This window comes from Netta rufina (assembly GCF_964035555.1).
Source record: "Netta rufina genome assembly, chromosome: 3".
Classification (NCBI taxonomy): domain Eukaryota; kingdom Metazoa; phylum Chordata; class Aves; order Anseriformes; family Anatidae; genus Netta; species Netta rufina.
The window spans coordinates 98,366,819-98,380,046 of record NC_140125.1 but is presented as its reverse complement, the minus strand read 5'-3'; the positions used below and the strand labels follow the sequence as shown (position 1 = coordinate 98,380,046).

At 32.7% G+C, this 13,228-nt stretch overlaps 1 protein-coding gene across 1 annotated transcript in view; it reads right to left on the bottom strand.

The window, feature by feature from the left end:
* Positions 1–13,228, bottom strand: part of CSMD1 (CUB and Sushi multiple domains 1) — a gene marked incomplete at both ends in the record, with an annotated part of 1,174,241 nt that overhangs the window by 443,184 nt on the left and 717,829 nt on the right. Inside the window, one exon of the mRNA XM_084285255.1 lies at positions 2,661–2,773. Within this exon, the coding sequence (XP_084141381.1) occupies positions 2,661–2,773 (113 nt within the window). The remainder of the gene's footprint in view (positions 1–2,660; positions 2,774–13,228) is intronic.

Sequence of the window (13,228 nt, the reverse complement as noted above, 5' to 3'; positions counted from 1 at the left end):
CATTGGGAGCCCTCAGGGGGTGTGTGTCTCTGAGGGTGAGTCACCTGCAGGTGGCCACTGGAGGGACTAGAAGTTCTGGTAAGACTATGGGACCTGGGCTTGTGTGTGTTTGTGTGTGCGCGCTCACAGGTAGGTCTGAGTACCAGCACCTGGAGTGAGGCTGCAGCCTCGTGGGTTTCATATGCCCAGGTGTCAGCAACTGAGGAGACTGGAATCCAGGGGTAGCTACTGGGCAGGCTGGGTGTCTAAGCCCAGTTATTGCAGGGGTGCACACTGTACATGCATTTATTTCCTTCTAATACATCTCTGTACCAGAGAGGAGAAACAGAATGAGGCCGTTGATGCTGTCTGTAGTCATATGAGTTCTGAGAATGTCTATCTGTGTTAATGTATGTGTCCAGATGTATGTTGTGGGTGCTTATGTGAGCTCTGTGTGCTTGTGCTTGCTAGGGGTACTGCAAAGTATTATTCCAGTTTCTGGCTGGATCTTGGGGAATGAAGCTGCAGCATCCTCACCTCTGCAGAGCTGCTGGAGTCAGCAGACCCCTGTTCAACAGTATTCACTTAAACTTTCAGGGGTTCTTCTGTGGGTTTTGTTTGTTTGTTCATTTGTTTTTGGTAACTCATGCAATCTTATGACTAGATATAAGAGTCACAGAATCACAGAATGGTTGCGGTTGGAAGGGACCTCTGGAGGTCACCTGGTCCAACCCCCTGCTCAGGCAGGACCTCCCAGAGCAGGCTATCCTGGACCATATCCAGATGCCTTCTGACAATAAAATAACAATGGGGTTAGCTGTATCTTATTATTTTCCAGTATTATTTGGGATGTATTATGTTAAGGTAGATCTGATGAACTCCAATGAATAAAGCAATTTTAGCTCTGTAGGAGTGCAATGACTTGTTTTAAGCTAGAGCTGAATTTAGAGTCTCAAAAGAGTAACTAACTATAGTTACTATTTCATTTTCAATTATTTTGAGGATTGATACTCTTCGGAAGAAAGACGAAGCAAGAGTCCCAAGATTAAATCTCTCACTTGTAAAGACAGTCCGAAATAGAACAAAAAAATGGCAATTTAATCTACTTCAATCAGTCTTTCAGTCACCTAAAACTAAGTTAAACCAGTACATTTCTGGCTTTCACCAGTGTGTAACTAGAGTCCATTAAGTTTATAATTTGTTTTTACATGCTTTTTATACCATAAAAGTCATTAAATTCAGCATTACAAAACCATTTTTCAAAATACAAAAATTTCTAAAGAAGCTTTACAATACTAAGGTAAATAACAGTTATGTGGTGGTTCAGTCAAGTTTACCATTACACTCAAGTAAAATATCTAATGTACAGATATACATGCGGGGAAAAAAAATCTCCCTAGGTGTTTACCAACAGCTTTAGTTTTCTAGTGAGTATTTAGAAAAAAACAAGATATATTGAAAAATAACAAAAAAGTAGTTTTCAGAATTGGTTACTCTATCCCAAGCTTTCCTTTGTTATTCTGCCGATTCTTAGATTTCGAGAAGGATGAGTCACATTGTTTTCGCGCTCTCCATTTATTAGGTTTAAGACAGAGAGTAACGTAAGCAGTACATTTAAATTCATAGTCACCAATAGTGGCATAACATGTACATCCTTAATACTTTGTAGAAGTAAGTTATAAGTGCAAACGATCACAGAATACATGCTTGTGTTTGGTCAAGAAATCAACGAAATTTAAAAAAAATAATGAAATCCCTAGAATCGTGACATTCTTTTTAGAGAAAAAAGAACTATGTATGTTAAATGTTTTTATCTGTATTACATGCATTTGTTATACAGTCACCAAAAACACATGGTTGTTGCAGTGCATTTGTCATTTTCTAAAATGTGATACAGGTCCTGCCTTTCTGGATGTACCTCATAATGGTGTGTGGGGGCAAAATGTTTAAAACAGCTTATGGAAGCACAGAATTTAAAAGTACAGATAAATTAAGAATCTGATTATAATTCTGACTTATAGAGCTCTTCTGTTTTCAATCTAACTACAGTGTTTCTAATCTTGAATGACAATTTATGAACTACAAAAATCAATAAAGATTGCATTCAAAAAATTGCATTTTAATGAATATCTAGGTGAACATAAGCAGAAACTGACAACAACATTGACATCGTCTTGTCTTCCTTTAAAATTGTGCATTTAATTTTATGCAGAAGCCTGAAATATGATTTGTGCTTTGCTAGGACGGAGCTAAATTTCCAAATGATGAATGTAGCTTCTGGATAAGAGTTTCACTTTGAGTAATGAAGGAAGACAACATTTAGGTAGAGGCATGCCTTTGTGTGGAACTGACTTTCTGCAAGTTGCATTCCAGGCATGTTTTTAAAGCAAAGACCAGACTGAATGCAAAGCAATTTACTATATAAAAAGTAAGCAAGCAAACACATACTTAAAGCAAACAGCAATGTGAAGCACAGATACTTTTTTCAAAAATAAATCCCTAGAAGTACCTGATCACACAATGGTAACAGCTACCCAATTTAAGAGCTGTAGTAATGAGTCAGCTCTTTAACTATCCCTGATATATAAACACAAATTTCTACCACTGCCACGTTAGCCATGCTTAAAAGTAAAGGACTTTTTTCTGATGCACTTTTTTTTTTTTTTTTTTACATTTCCTACCTTGGAACTGAGCATTAAAACCCTTTCTTCGGTGGTTGCTGTCAGATGTAAAATGGAGCCGTAACCAGTTCTTACTGCTGATAACAGGAGAAGGTAGATTCATACCAGTCAGCCTGGAAAAAAAAAAAAAAAAAGATTTGTCATGGTTGCAAAAACTCATGTTTAGACTTCCTTGAAGACATTAAAAAAAAAAAAAAAAAGCCAAAATACATTGTTGTATTGTTTACAATGTATATTTGTCAACAGTGATTCACTGTCATCTAATCTCAATTATTACTAGCTTAATATCTATAAAACATGGGAGTTTGTTTGTTTCATTATAGCTAGCTATTTTGTATCTCCAAACTACTTCGATGTGAATTACAATAGAAACGTAATATTTTTAGTGTGTGTTTGTGCTTGTTTGTGTATGCAAACTATCAACTAATTCAGCAAACAATAATCAAATTATGACAAAACATGATCATCTGAACCCCTGCTGTGTCAGATACCTCACAGTAAACCAAATATAAGGAGTTAAGAAAGGATCAATAAGAGTTATGGGCACAAGATAATGTTAAGCTTGGATGGTAATTTATTGCTACATAAATATCCTGCCTAACTGTTTTGTGTGTATTCATGTCTACCCATACTTAATTTAAAAAAAAAAAAATAATAATAATAGTAATAAATCAACATAACTAAATGTAGGGCAACTACGTTGCATTAGCTATCAGTAAAGAAGGAGTGCATACCAAAAAATTGTCTAATATAGGCAACAGGCCCTTGCACCAGATTTTGTCATAGTGTAGTCTACCATTGCACCACACCATTTGTTAATAAAAACTGGTTCAAGTACCTCAGAGCACTTTTGGGTACCTCAGAGTTCCCAAAATACTGATAGTTCATTTTCACATCTTAGTTTACCGGCTGTTTTTCGTTGTTGTTTGTTTTTGCTTGTGTTTTTTTGTTGTTGTTCTGTTTTGTTCTGTTTTAAATGAAATACACGTGTAATAGCATTCTATCTGGCATATCCAGAACTCCAGATTTTAAAGTACATGGAACTCTTGGCTGTCATATTAAATTCTTGTATGAACTAAATTGTACATAAATAAAAAAGTAAAAACACATCCTTCTAAAAGTGAATTCAAAGTACATCTTTCATTAGCCACATTTATAATAAACAGTTATTTTCCAGGCACACAAGATACACATATTTTCAGATCTATGTGAACCCTATGATTTACAGCTAAATAGTTACAAATCATCGTATTATCCTAAGTAAGATAATGGCAATATGAACATGAAACAGACAGTATTTGAAGTAACCTATTAAATAAAGTTTTAATTTAGCTGTGTGATTTCTGTGATAGTGTACTAGACAGGAATACATTTACTGGAAATGCTGCTTGTCTTTTAACTGAAGACAATGAGAGAGTGAAATATGACTTAGTGGCTAATTTAATTATAAGGATATTTTGGGAAGCAAGCTTATAAACTATGCATAACATTTTTATTTTTATTTTTTCCTGTAAAGTGTTCAAAATCTCTTTATTGCAGTAGACAAATTCAGAAATAACAATAAATTCAACAAAAAATTAGGAAAAATTTCTATAGTGTGAGGGTGGTCAAACACTTAAAGACTATAACGGTATAGAAGAAGTAATATCTAATCTGAATTACATAAATCAAGTTTTTTCATATGTATATGAAAAATATGTTATTTAAGCATGTGCTGAAAATGTTTTCATCTCAATTACTGATGTCAGCTAGTCCCTTAGCTTCTAACTTCAGAGGGGTTAAAATTGGTTGTCACTTTGACAAGTGACAGGCTTGAATGCTGTGTGTTAAACAGTATTTGAGTCCACATGGAGTGCAGATTAAAGGAAACATAAAATTGCTGTTCATTCACTGAGTGACCTGTTAAAGAGCCAACCCACAGGAGGAAAAAAAAAAAAAAAGTACTTTTTTTTCAAATAAATTTGTATAGCAATGCATTTATCTGAAGCTTCAGAATGAAAATTGTACAGGGAACCTCAGCCCTTTCATTTCTAAATACAAGATTTTTGCACAGTGCTCCCCAGAACAAGGCAGATATTTCAGAGGACTCCTGTGCATGCTGCTTATTGCAGCACCATAAAAACCTACTTGGCCAGGTTTGGAGTTTTACAGTTATATTAGTGTGATACTACTCCTCAGCTGATAAACACTCCATCTCACAAGAAATAATGAGAAATAATTAAACTGTGTCAGCTACTCTCCTTGTAAACCTGAAGGTAGTTTGGCTGGAATAGGATCACAAATAGCAGAGACTTTCTTACTGTTGAGCAGTGTAAGGAGTAAATAAACAACTTCATGTTTTATTATTTCACTTGATGCTTTCATTTTTATTATTATTCTGTAATTTCCTCTCAGACACTAATATACTGTTAATACACATAATGCATTCCATTTTCATATAATCTTGAAGGAGTTATGTTTTCCTTACGAGCTGTGCGCCACATACAGAAGCAGAATGTTCTTTGAAGTCTCTATTCCACTTTCACGAGATAGTGCTGGGTTTTATTACAGTGAGTACTAATGGGTTTGTCACTAAAATATTTATTTTCTTCAGCTAAAAATTCAGCTAAAAGTATTTATGAAATCATATTTAACTCAAATTCAGGTATAGCTACAGTATTTTACACTTAATTGAGAGGAAGAACAATTTTGGTTTTGGTTTGATAAGAAAAGAAACTAATTAATGGTTTTGTCTGAACAAAAAAAAAAAAATGAAACGTCTATTTAAAGGGTTCTTGACATTTTTTTCACTATATCCAAATGATATTTTATTCTTATCTTAGAAAACTGTTAACACTTTACTTCCCTAAAATTGAAAATGTGGGAAAGAATTAAAAAAAAATAAATAAATCTGTGGATTTGGGAGTTTATTTTGTCAACTCATTTACACTTTTCCTTCTGTCTATTTTATGTATTTTCCCCATTTTGTGTTCAGCCAAACAGCAATCTATGGTTTAATATATGCTGTTTGTTACATTGAGTCCACGTGAAGTTGTTACATTCATTAAGACCATAACTAACTTGATTGCATTATAACTTGAAGCATTGCCTGGACAACAATTCAGATATGTTTCATGTGGAATGATTAATAAGAGAAAAGTGAGAAGTGATAACTTTGTGATAACTTCATGGATTTTTCAAAATGCATTATTATGGAGCATTTTCAAAGTCTGGTAAAATGTTATTCATTCCTTTCTTTCCCTTCTCAGGGCACTTACTAATTGTTACATTAAAAATGCTAATGACTGACCTAAATAAAACTAAATTATTATGATTTAATATAAGGTTGTTTTGTATTATATATTCCGTTAAATAAAGTTTTAAGTGACAAAGCCTTATTCAGGTTCCTTAAATAGGAAATGTTAAGCAAAAATTTGATACTTTGTCCCAGAATTGACTCAGATCAATGCCTTCCAAGAAAAAAAAAAATCATGTCACCTGGGCAGAAGTTTACATACATGCTCAGAAGCCCTTTGGCCTGGTGAAATAAGAAGAAAAACATGGGCTTCATCTTATCTAATTTCAACTGTTCAGTAGTCTGAACCTGGGCTAAGCTCCCTGTACAGTCAAGGGAGAGGAACAGGTATTTTGGGAGCACACATTGCATGAAGTATTTTAGACTTCCGCACTAGTTCCACATTAGTCTCACCTTAGAAATGAGAGCTAGAATATCAATATCAACAGTTAAATATTAACAGTTAACCTCATCCAAGGCATATAAATGTTATTATAATTTACATCATGTGACATGCCAAAATTCAGAATTTTATTCTCTGAAGAAAGCTGCCTCAGTCTCTCTCCAGTTATTCTAATTATTTTGTGCCCAAAATCTCCAGTCTTTTTTGCAAGATTTGTAATTTTTATTTATTTATTTATTTTTTTGTAAGTGGCGTTTGGAAAGCAGTTTTATTAAGAACACCTCAGCTTATTGATTCAACAGTACTAGCAAATATTTTTCTTCATTACTGTTCTGATATTTGAATACCAATATTCCATGGCACTCTGGATACAATATGCCTCCTCTGGAATTTTATTACTGCACTCAAGCTGGTGAATAAAGGAACAATAATTCCTTACACGTCTAGGTTTTTGCTGATATATGGCTTTCATTGTCCACCTAAAGTGGAACATTAAGTTCTAGGACACAGAAATCAATTAGATTTTATTGTTCAATGCAGTGATATCCAACTAAGGCCTTAAATATTGTAAGCCACTCTACCATACCTTTGCAAGGAATTCTTATGTCCAGATTCAGGGAAGATACGTGTGGGGTCTTAAAGTTAATATGGCAGCTGTTCTGAAGGGAAATGAAAATTTAAAACAAGCTCACAATTGAACAAATAAAACTAAATTGTGCGCTTTTTTGTTGCACCTGATATACAGCAATTGAGCACTTTGTTGATAAAAATTTAGCCTTAAAAAATTATCTTGTTGATTGTAATTATTAACACGTGCAATGATAAAATTTAGTTCTCATAGCACATAGTATTCTCCTTAGGAGCATTGCAGCTACAGTGTTTTTATTGCCATTACTCATATGGGCATTTTTGTTAATATTCTGAAAACTGTATATATACATATATTTTTGTTGTTTTTGTTCATACTAATCCCTTAAAAAAATCATTATAATGAAGTCCATAAATGAGAAATTTGAATTTCATCAATAACATTTAGAAATTACTCATTTAAAAAATAAGTTGAGAAATTATCTTTTTTATTTTTTAAAATTTATTTTCATTTACTATCAGTTCGTAATAAAGGATTAAAATCTAACATGATAGATTGCAAAATGCAGATGTCTAAAGCAACGTTCAGTAACCATTAATCTTATGAAATATTTATTATTTGCCAATTCCATTGTCATTTTTCATACAGATACTAATCTCCCAGAATTGTTCCTTCTTAGTCACATCAGCTAAGAAAAATGCAAATGTGCAGACACATTGTTATGAAAAACATATTTTAAATATATAAAATAATAACTAGTGCAAATGGGATTTAAATTTTTAAGTGCATTAGGGACCTATTATAATTTTATTTTATTTTTTTTTTCTGGAAAAGGTCTATTCTCTAATTCTCTAAAGGATGTAAACTCATGACAGATAACAGGACATTCTTAACATAGGTAGTTGCAATGAAAAAGGTATCGACAGGTATATTAAGTTTGCAGTTATGCAGTCCTACAATGTCTTTTCATTTGTAGATGCAGCCGTAAGATTATCAAAGCAATCTAAAATGAATATACTAATACTATGAATTGAAAAATGTTTTAAAATTCAGTATAACTTATTTCATTTCATTACTGTAATAACAGTTTTCTTTGTTGCTGCTTTTTCTTGGATGTGGACATTTAACAACAATCTCTAAAGGAGAAATTTAAGAATAAGTTTTAGAGCTCTTCTAGACTGTGTCTTTCTGCCTTCTCTATGGAGAATGAGTTTAGGATCGATCTATCTGACATACTCTCTTCAACAGTAAAACACAAAAGAAGAAAAATCTCATTATTGGTTCTCTATGTTCTTTACAATCCTTTATTATGGCTCTCTCAGATCATAAATCAATGAAATACTGTTATCTTACAATAGAGTTAAACAATATCTGATAAAAGAACATAACTCATTGACTAACGTCTGTAGACTGGCCAGAATGGGAATAATAGCATTTTAAGTTTTCCAAGGATACAACTGTATGTAATTTAACTGATTTTCTGAAAAAATGTACTTTTGCTCTGTAAAGTTTTATGAAACTACATTTCTGTTTCACAATACTAGTTCATAAAACATATCTATTTAAAAAAAAAAAAAAAAAGATTTAAACGTCTCAGATTTACGGAATTCACCAAAAGTACACGAAAGTAAACAATAATAATCAAAATAGAGGATAAAATAACCAGGATAAGGAAATTTTATAAATAATAGTCCATTTCAATGTATATTGAAACTGAGATAACTGATTAACTGGTCAGACCATCAGCTGCTACATTGTAAGAACTTCAATCTAGAATAATTTCCAGAACAACCTAGTCTTCACTTATTCTGGGGAAGATTATATACACATTAAGTGTATGTATTTATAAAATTCTACCTTCTTCAGTCATTTTGACAGCATAAGAAGAAATCCTTTCCAGTCTAAAAGGTGGCAGCAGCTTGCCTTACGCTCACAGACATTATAATGCCACAAAACCCAGCTGTGCTCAGTGATCTTCTGACATCTCTAGCTTAAATCAGGTCAGCCAGGTTTGTGCCACAAATATGTGCATGCACATCCACTTTTCTACATGAAAATTAGATTTATTGTACATAAAAATGTCATTATACCTCTTCTCCAGGAGTAACGTAATCCTTTGACTAACCAGACATCATGCAAAAGCCTCACTGACAGCTGTGAACAAGCATTATCCTCAATGGGATTGGTCTACAACACAGAACACGATTAGTATCACTTGAAACATGACTCAGTAATGTAAGAAACAATCTTTTTTTAATTACATCATCACTTATTTTTTTGCTTTACACACTACCCCATCCTTCAAGGTCTTCTGAGTACTGAGACTATTTGTATTCTCCATAAATGTCTATATCCCTGCGTTTCTGCATGTATATATTCCAATCCCATACCTATTTAATTCAGCAACCCAGATCATAACTAATGTGGTTCATTCTCTCCAGAAAGCAGTGTCTCAGTTTGAATCAAGGTTGATACATATATTCCACAGTATGAATCCAATTTGTACTGAATGCAGTACCACTGATACAACAGTGTTACATGAAATTGGTTCATATTAACTAAGTCTCTTCTACCACTTCTGCATTTAAAAGTGCCTTGTAGAGAAGCCACCTTTCATGTCAAGTTGCTCTAAGGACTATCATCTGAGGAGGACTTAGACAAAACCTTCGGGAAAAGAGTGTAACTGACAACCAACGAATTCAGAACTGATTGAGAGTTTTGCATTACTTATAGGAAAATATATTAATCTCAAGTTAAATCAATTATTGGTTCCCCAATTTTGATTCCCCAGGTTCACTGAAGTGTGTAAGACATTATACATGATACTTTAACGTTACATACCATGTTATCATTCGTCTTTTGGGTATTAAAAATAAATACATCCAAAGTAGTTATAATTTTAATTTTGTCTGAATTTTTATGCATGTCTGCAATAATAAGAAAGTCTGAAGTAGTTTGATGATACAATGAATGCTCGTATTGCCAAGGTCAAGCTATTTTTAAATCTGATTTTTCACTTCTTTACAATCATATATATCACCTCTGAAAGTGTTCTCATGTAGAACATGTGGAAGTCATTGCTAAAATGTGACAGACATAAAATCCACAAATATTTAAAAAGACCTACTGATGGTCCATCAGTAGTTTTTAACTGTAATCGTTAAATGAACCATTCAGTTCATGAATGTTTCTATGGCAAAAATACAATAGTATAAAATATACTAATAGTATAAAATTATTCTGCATTAAAAATGACTCACATCTGTAACTCCATCCTAATAGAAATACTAAATTCCTATTAGACCATTATTATAATAGTTAAGGAAATAGAGAGAACTCATTAAAACAAGAAATGATAGTGCTACTGCAAATAACAGTGTAGTTCCAGGTGCATCTTTTTGTTTAACTTGTGAATGTTAAGAAACAGCCCAGACTGACTGAAAAGGGTATTTGGAAAAAACAACAACAACAACAAAAACACACACAACTCAATTGAGTTTTTATGGACTGATAATTAACAATTTAGGATTCAATTCTGAAAATCCTTGATCAATACTGAAATCCCATTGAAGTCTACAGGACAACCACATGCAGTGGTTTTCAGCATTATCTCTATCTGGTACTGCAAGTTTCCTTTTCATAAAAAGGACTATAAAATGTTTCTGTTTGAGAACAATGAAAATAGAATATTTAACCATAATACCAAATATGTATACGTATATGTATATGTATATATATATATATATTTTTTGTTCAATGTAAAATGTGATGTGGTTGCTGAGATGCTGACTCTTAACGTCTTTGAAAATTACATCATTTAGTATCTTCAAGTGTTACAGAATTTGGGCAATTACATTTCAAAATTTTAGTGTGATCAGCAAATATATAACTTGGATAAAAGATTAGCATGATGGTAGCCACGCAATGATAATATTTAAACAAGTAACAAGTCTTCTTACTCGGTATCTTCATGTGGTAACATTCAAAAACAGACAAGCAAGTGAACCCAACACGTAGGAATAGCCCTAACCACATGTCCAAACTGTGCTCTTCATATCTCTAAAAAGTAAGTTTTCCCTTGGGATGGAAGCATTGTGTAGCTCCATCACTATTTTCTCCTACTCATGTTAAGCACTGAGTTAGACAAACAACACTATATTTACTCATTTCAGTGATGGCATGCATTTCATTGATATTCTGAAGTGGTAAAATTAACCTTGCTGGGTTTTGTTGATACTTTGATTAATGTTCAAGTGTAATTTTTTTCCTGCCAATTCTAAAATTAGTCTTGATGTAGACCTAAGGCAAATGTTTAAATTCTTAGTACATCTTGTCAAGCTTGTCAAGTTGACTTCATTTTTCACACATTTTCCTTACATTGACCATATTATTTTGTTCTTACAGTTATATAATTAAGTAGAAGTCTCTAACTAGGCTATTTTAAGTGTCAAAAACTAACTTTATTTCCATTGGAACCACATAGTTTTCCCTGAAAAACAGAGGTTGTGAGGGAAAAACACAATTTTGTAGCGATACATGCCTGTTTTCTTTTATTTTCATTTTGTCTGTATACAGAAATTAAAGATATTAGTTAGAAGCAAACAGAAAAGCTTAATGTTCTCCCACACACACTGTTTAATAATTACCAGAAAATGGTAACTTTATAATGAAAAGAACCATGCAACCAAATCAGGAACTGACATTTAGTTAATTCAGTTTCACAAAAAAAGGTCTCATTTCCTTGAAATTATAACATCATGAAATATGATTTCCAGGTTGAATCAGCAGTATAGTGCAACAAAGAGTACCAATGACAGTTAGATATAAGATATTAACTGCATCTTATTTGGAGAAAATTTCAGCCTAACACTGGAAAACTGAAATAAGAAAAAATCATAATAATAACCTTCCCCATGCTGATTTATTATTTTTTTTCTACTGTATGAAGCTGACATATTTTACTTTAAAATAGAATTACTTTATAAATTCTATTTTATAAGTAAAATAGAATTACTGTATAAAGAAAACACCAACACCTTTTGCACAGACTCTGGATTTACTGTTTAATGTCTTGTTAAGCAAGAGTAATATTTGTTGGTTCATCTCTCAAATGTCACGGAAGAATAAATAAGCAATAGGTCATGCTAGAATGACACATCTTAATACCAAAATCAAGAAGCCCTCAAAAAAAAAAAAAAAAAAAAAAGAAACAGCTATGCATAGCCTATTGTAAATGTATACAGTAAATAGCATCATAGAATATCTGGCAGCGGATGAATTCTCTTATTTTAGATACACCCCCTACTAAGTTCTATGTCTGGTGTATTTCCAAATAATTAAAAGAAAAAAAAAAGTATAGATGATTTCCAAAGAGATGTTATAGGCATTTCTGATTCAAGATATGATTAAAATAGTATTAATTTCAAGTAGTCTATATGTATTGGCAGAATAAATATATTTTCAATTACGTTTCTCTTAAGTGGGGTCGGGAGAGAGAAACTTTCCTGCTATCAGAGTGCAAACACATACCTGTTTATAATAATGCATATTCTGGAAGCCAGGATATTTTATTTGAATTTTGGACACAGAATTTACTCAATTTCCTTATTTCCAAATGCTACAATTACCATTACAACTATCAGTAAGTTGTCTCAGTGTCAACTGCAACACCAATACCACCAGGACATGAATTGCTTCCATGTTGTTTTTCAGCAGTAAGCATGCATTTTATTTTATTTTATTTAACTGAATGCATTCCTGTTGTTGTTGTTTTTGTTTGTTTCTTTGTTTATTCAACCAGCCATGGTCTGTGCTAAGTGAGCATGGAATTCGATGAGCAATTTTGCCAGAATCAGACATGGTCCCAAGCTTTTTTTGGGTGGATATTTCAGGGTTCTTTGTGAAAGTAGAAACATTTTTCTTATCTTTTAACATCCAGATATTTTCTGGCTAGAAAGTATTAGCAACAATAAACGTTGTGACATAGGTATTTTTCCACTGCTAAGAGGCAAAACACTTAAGCTAGTAAGATGAATAGCTTAGCTAGATAGCAACTCTGTTATTTTTAATTGCTGACATGATGAGTAATTTATTGTTCCATCAAATTTTCATATATTTTGAAGCTGCCCATACTGCTTCATGAAGATTATTGCCTACACCGCAAATGCTACACCCAGCCAAGTTACTTCCTTAATATAACAAATGCAACTTACTAATTCTAAGAAAAAACAAAACAACGATTAACCTCCCCACCCCAAAATAACAACAGCAACAACAAACAATTATAAAAAATATATGTTGTA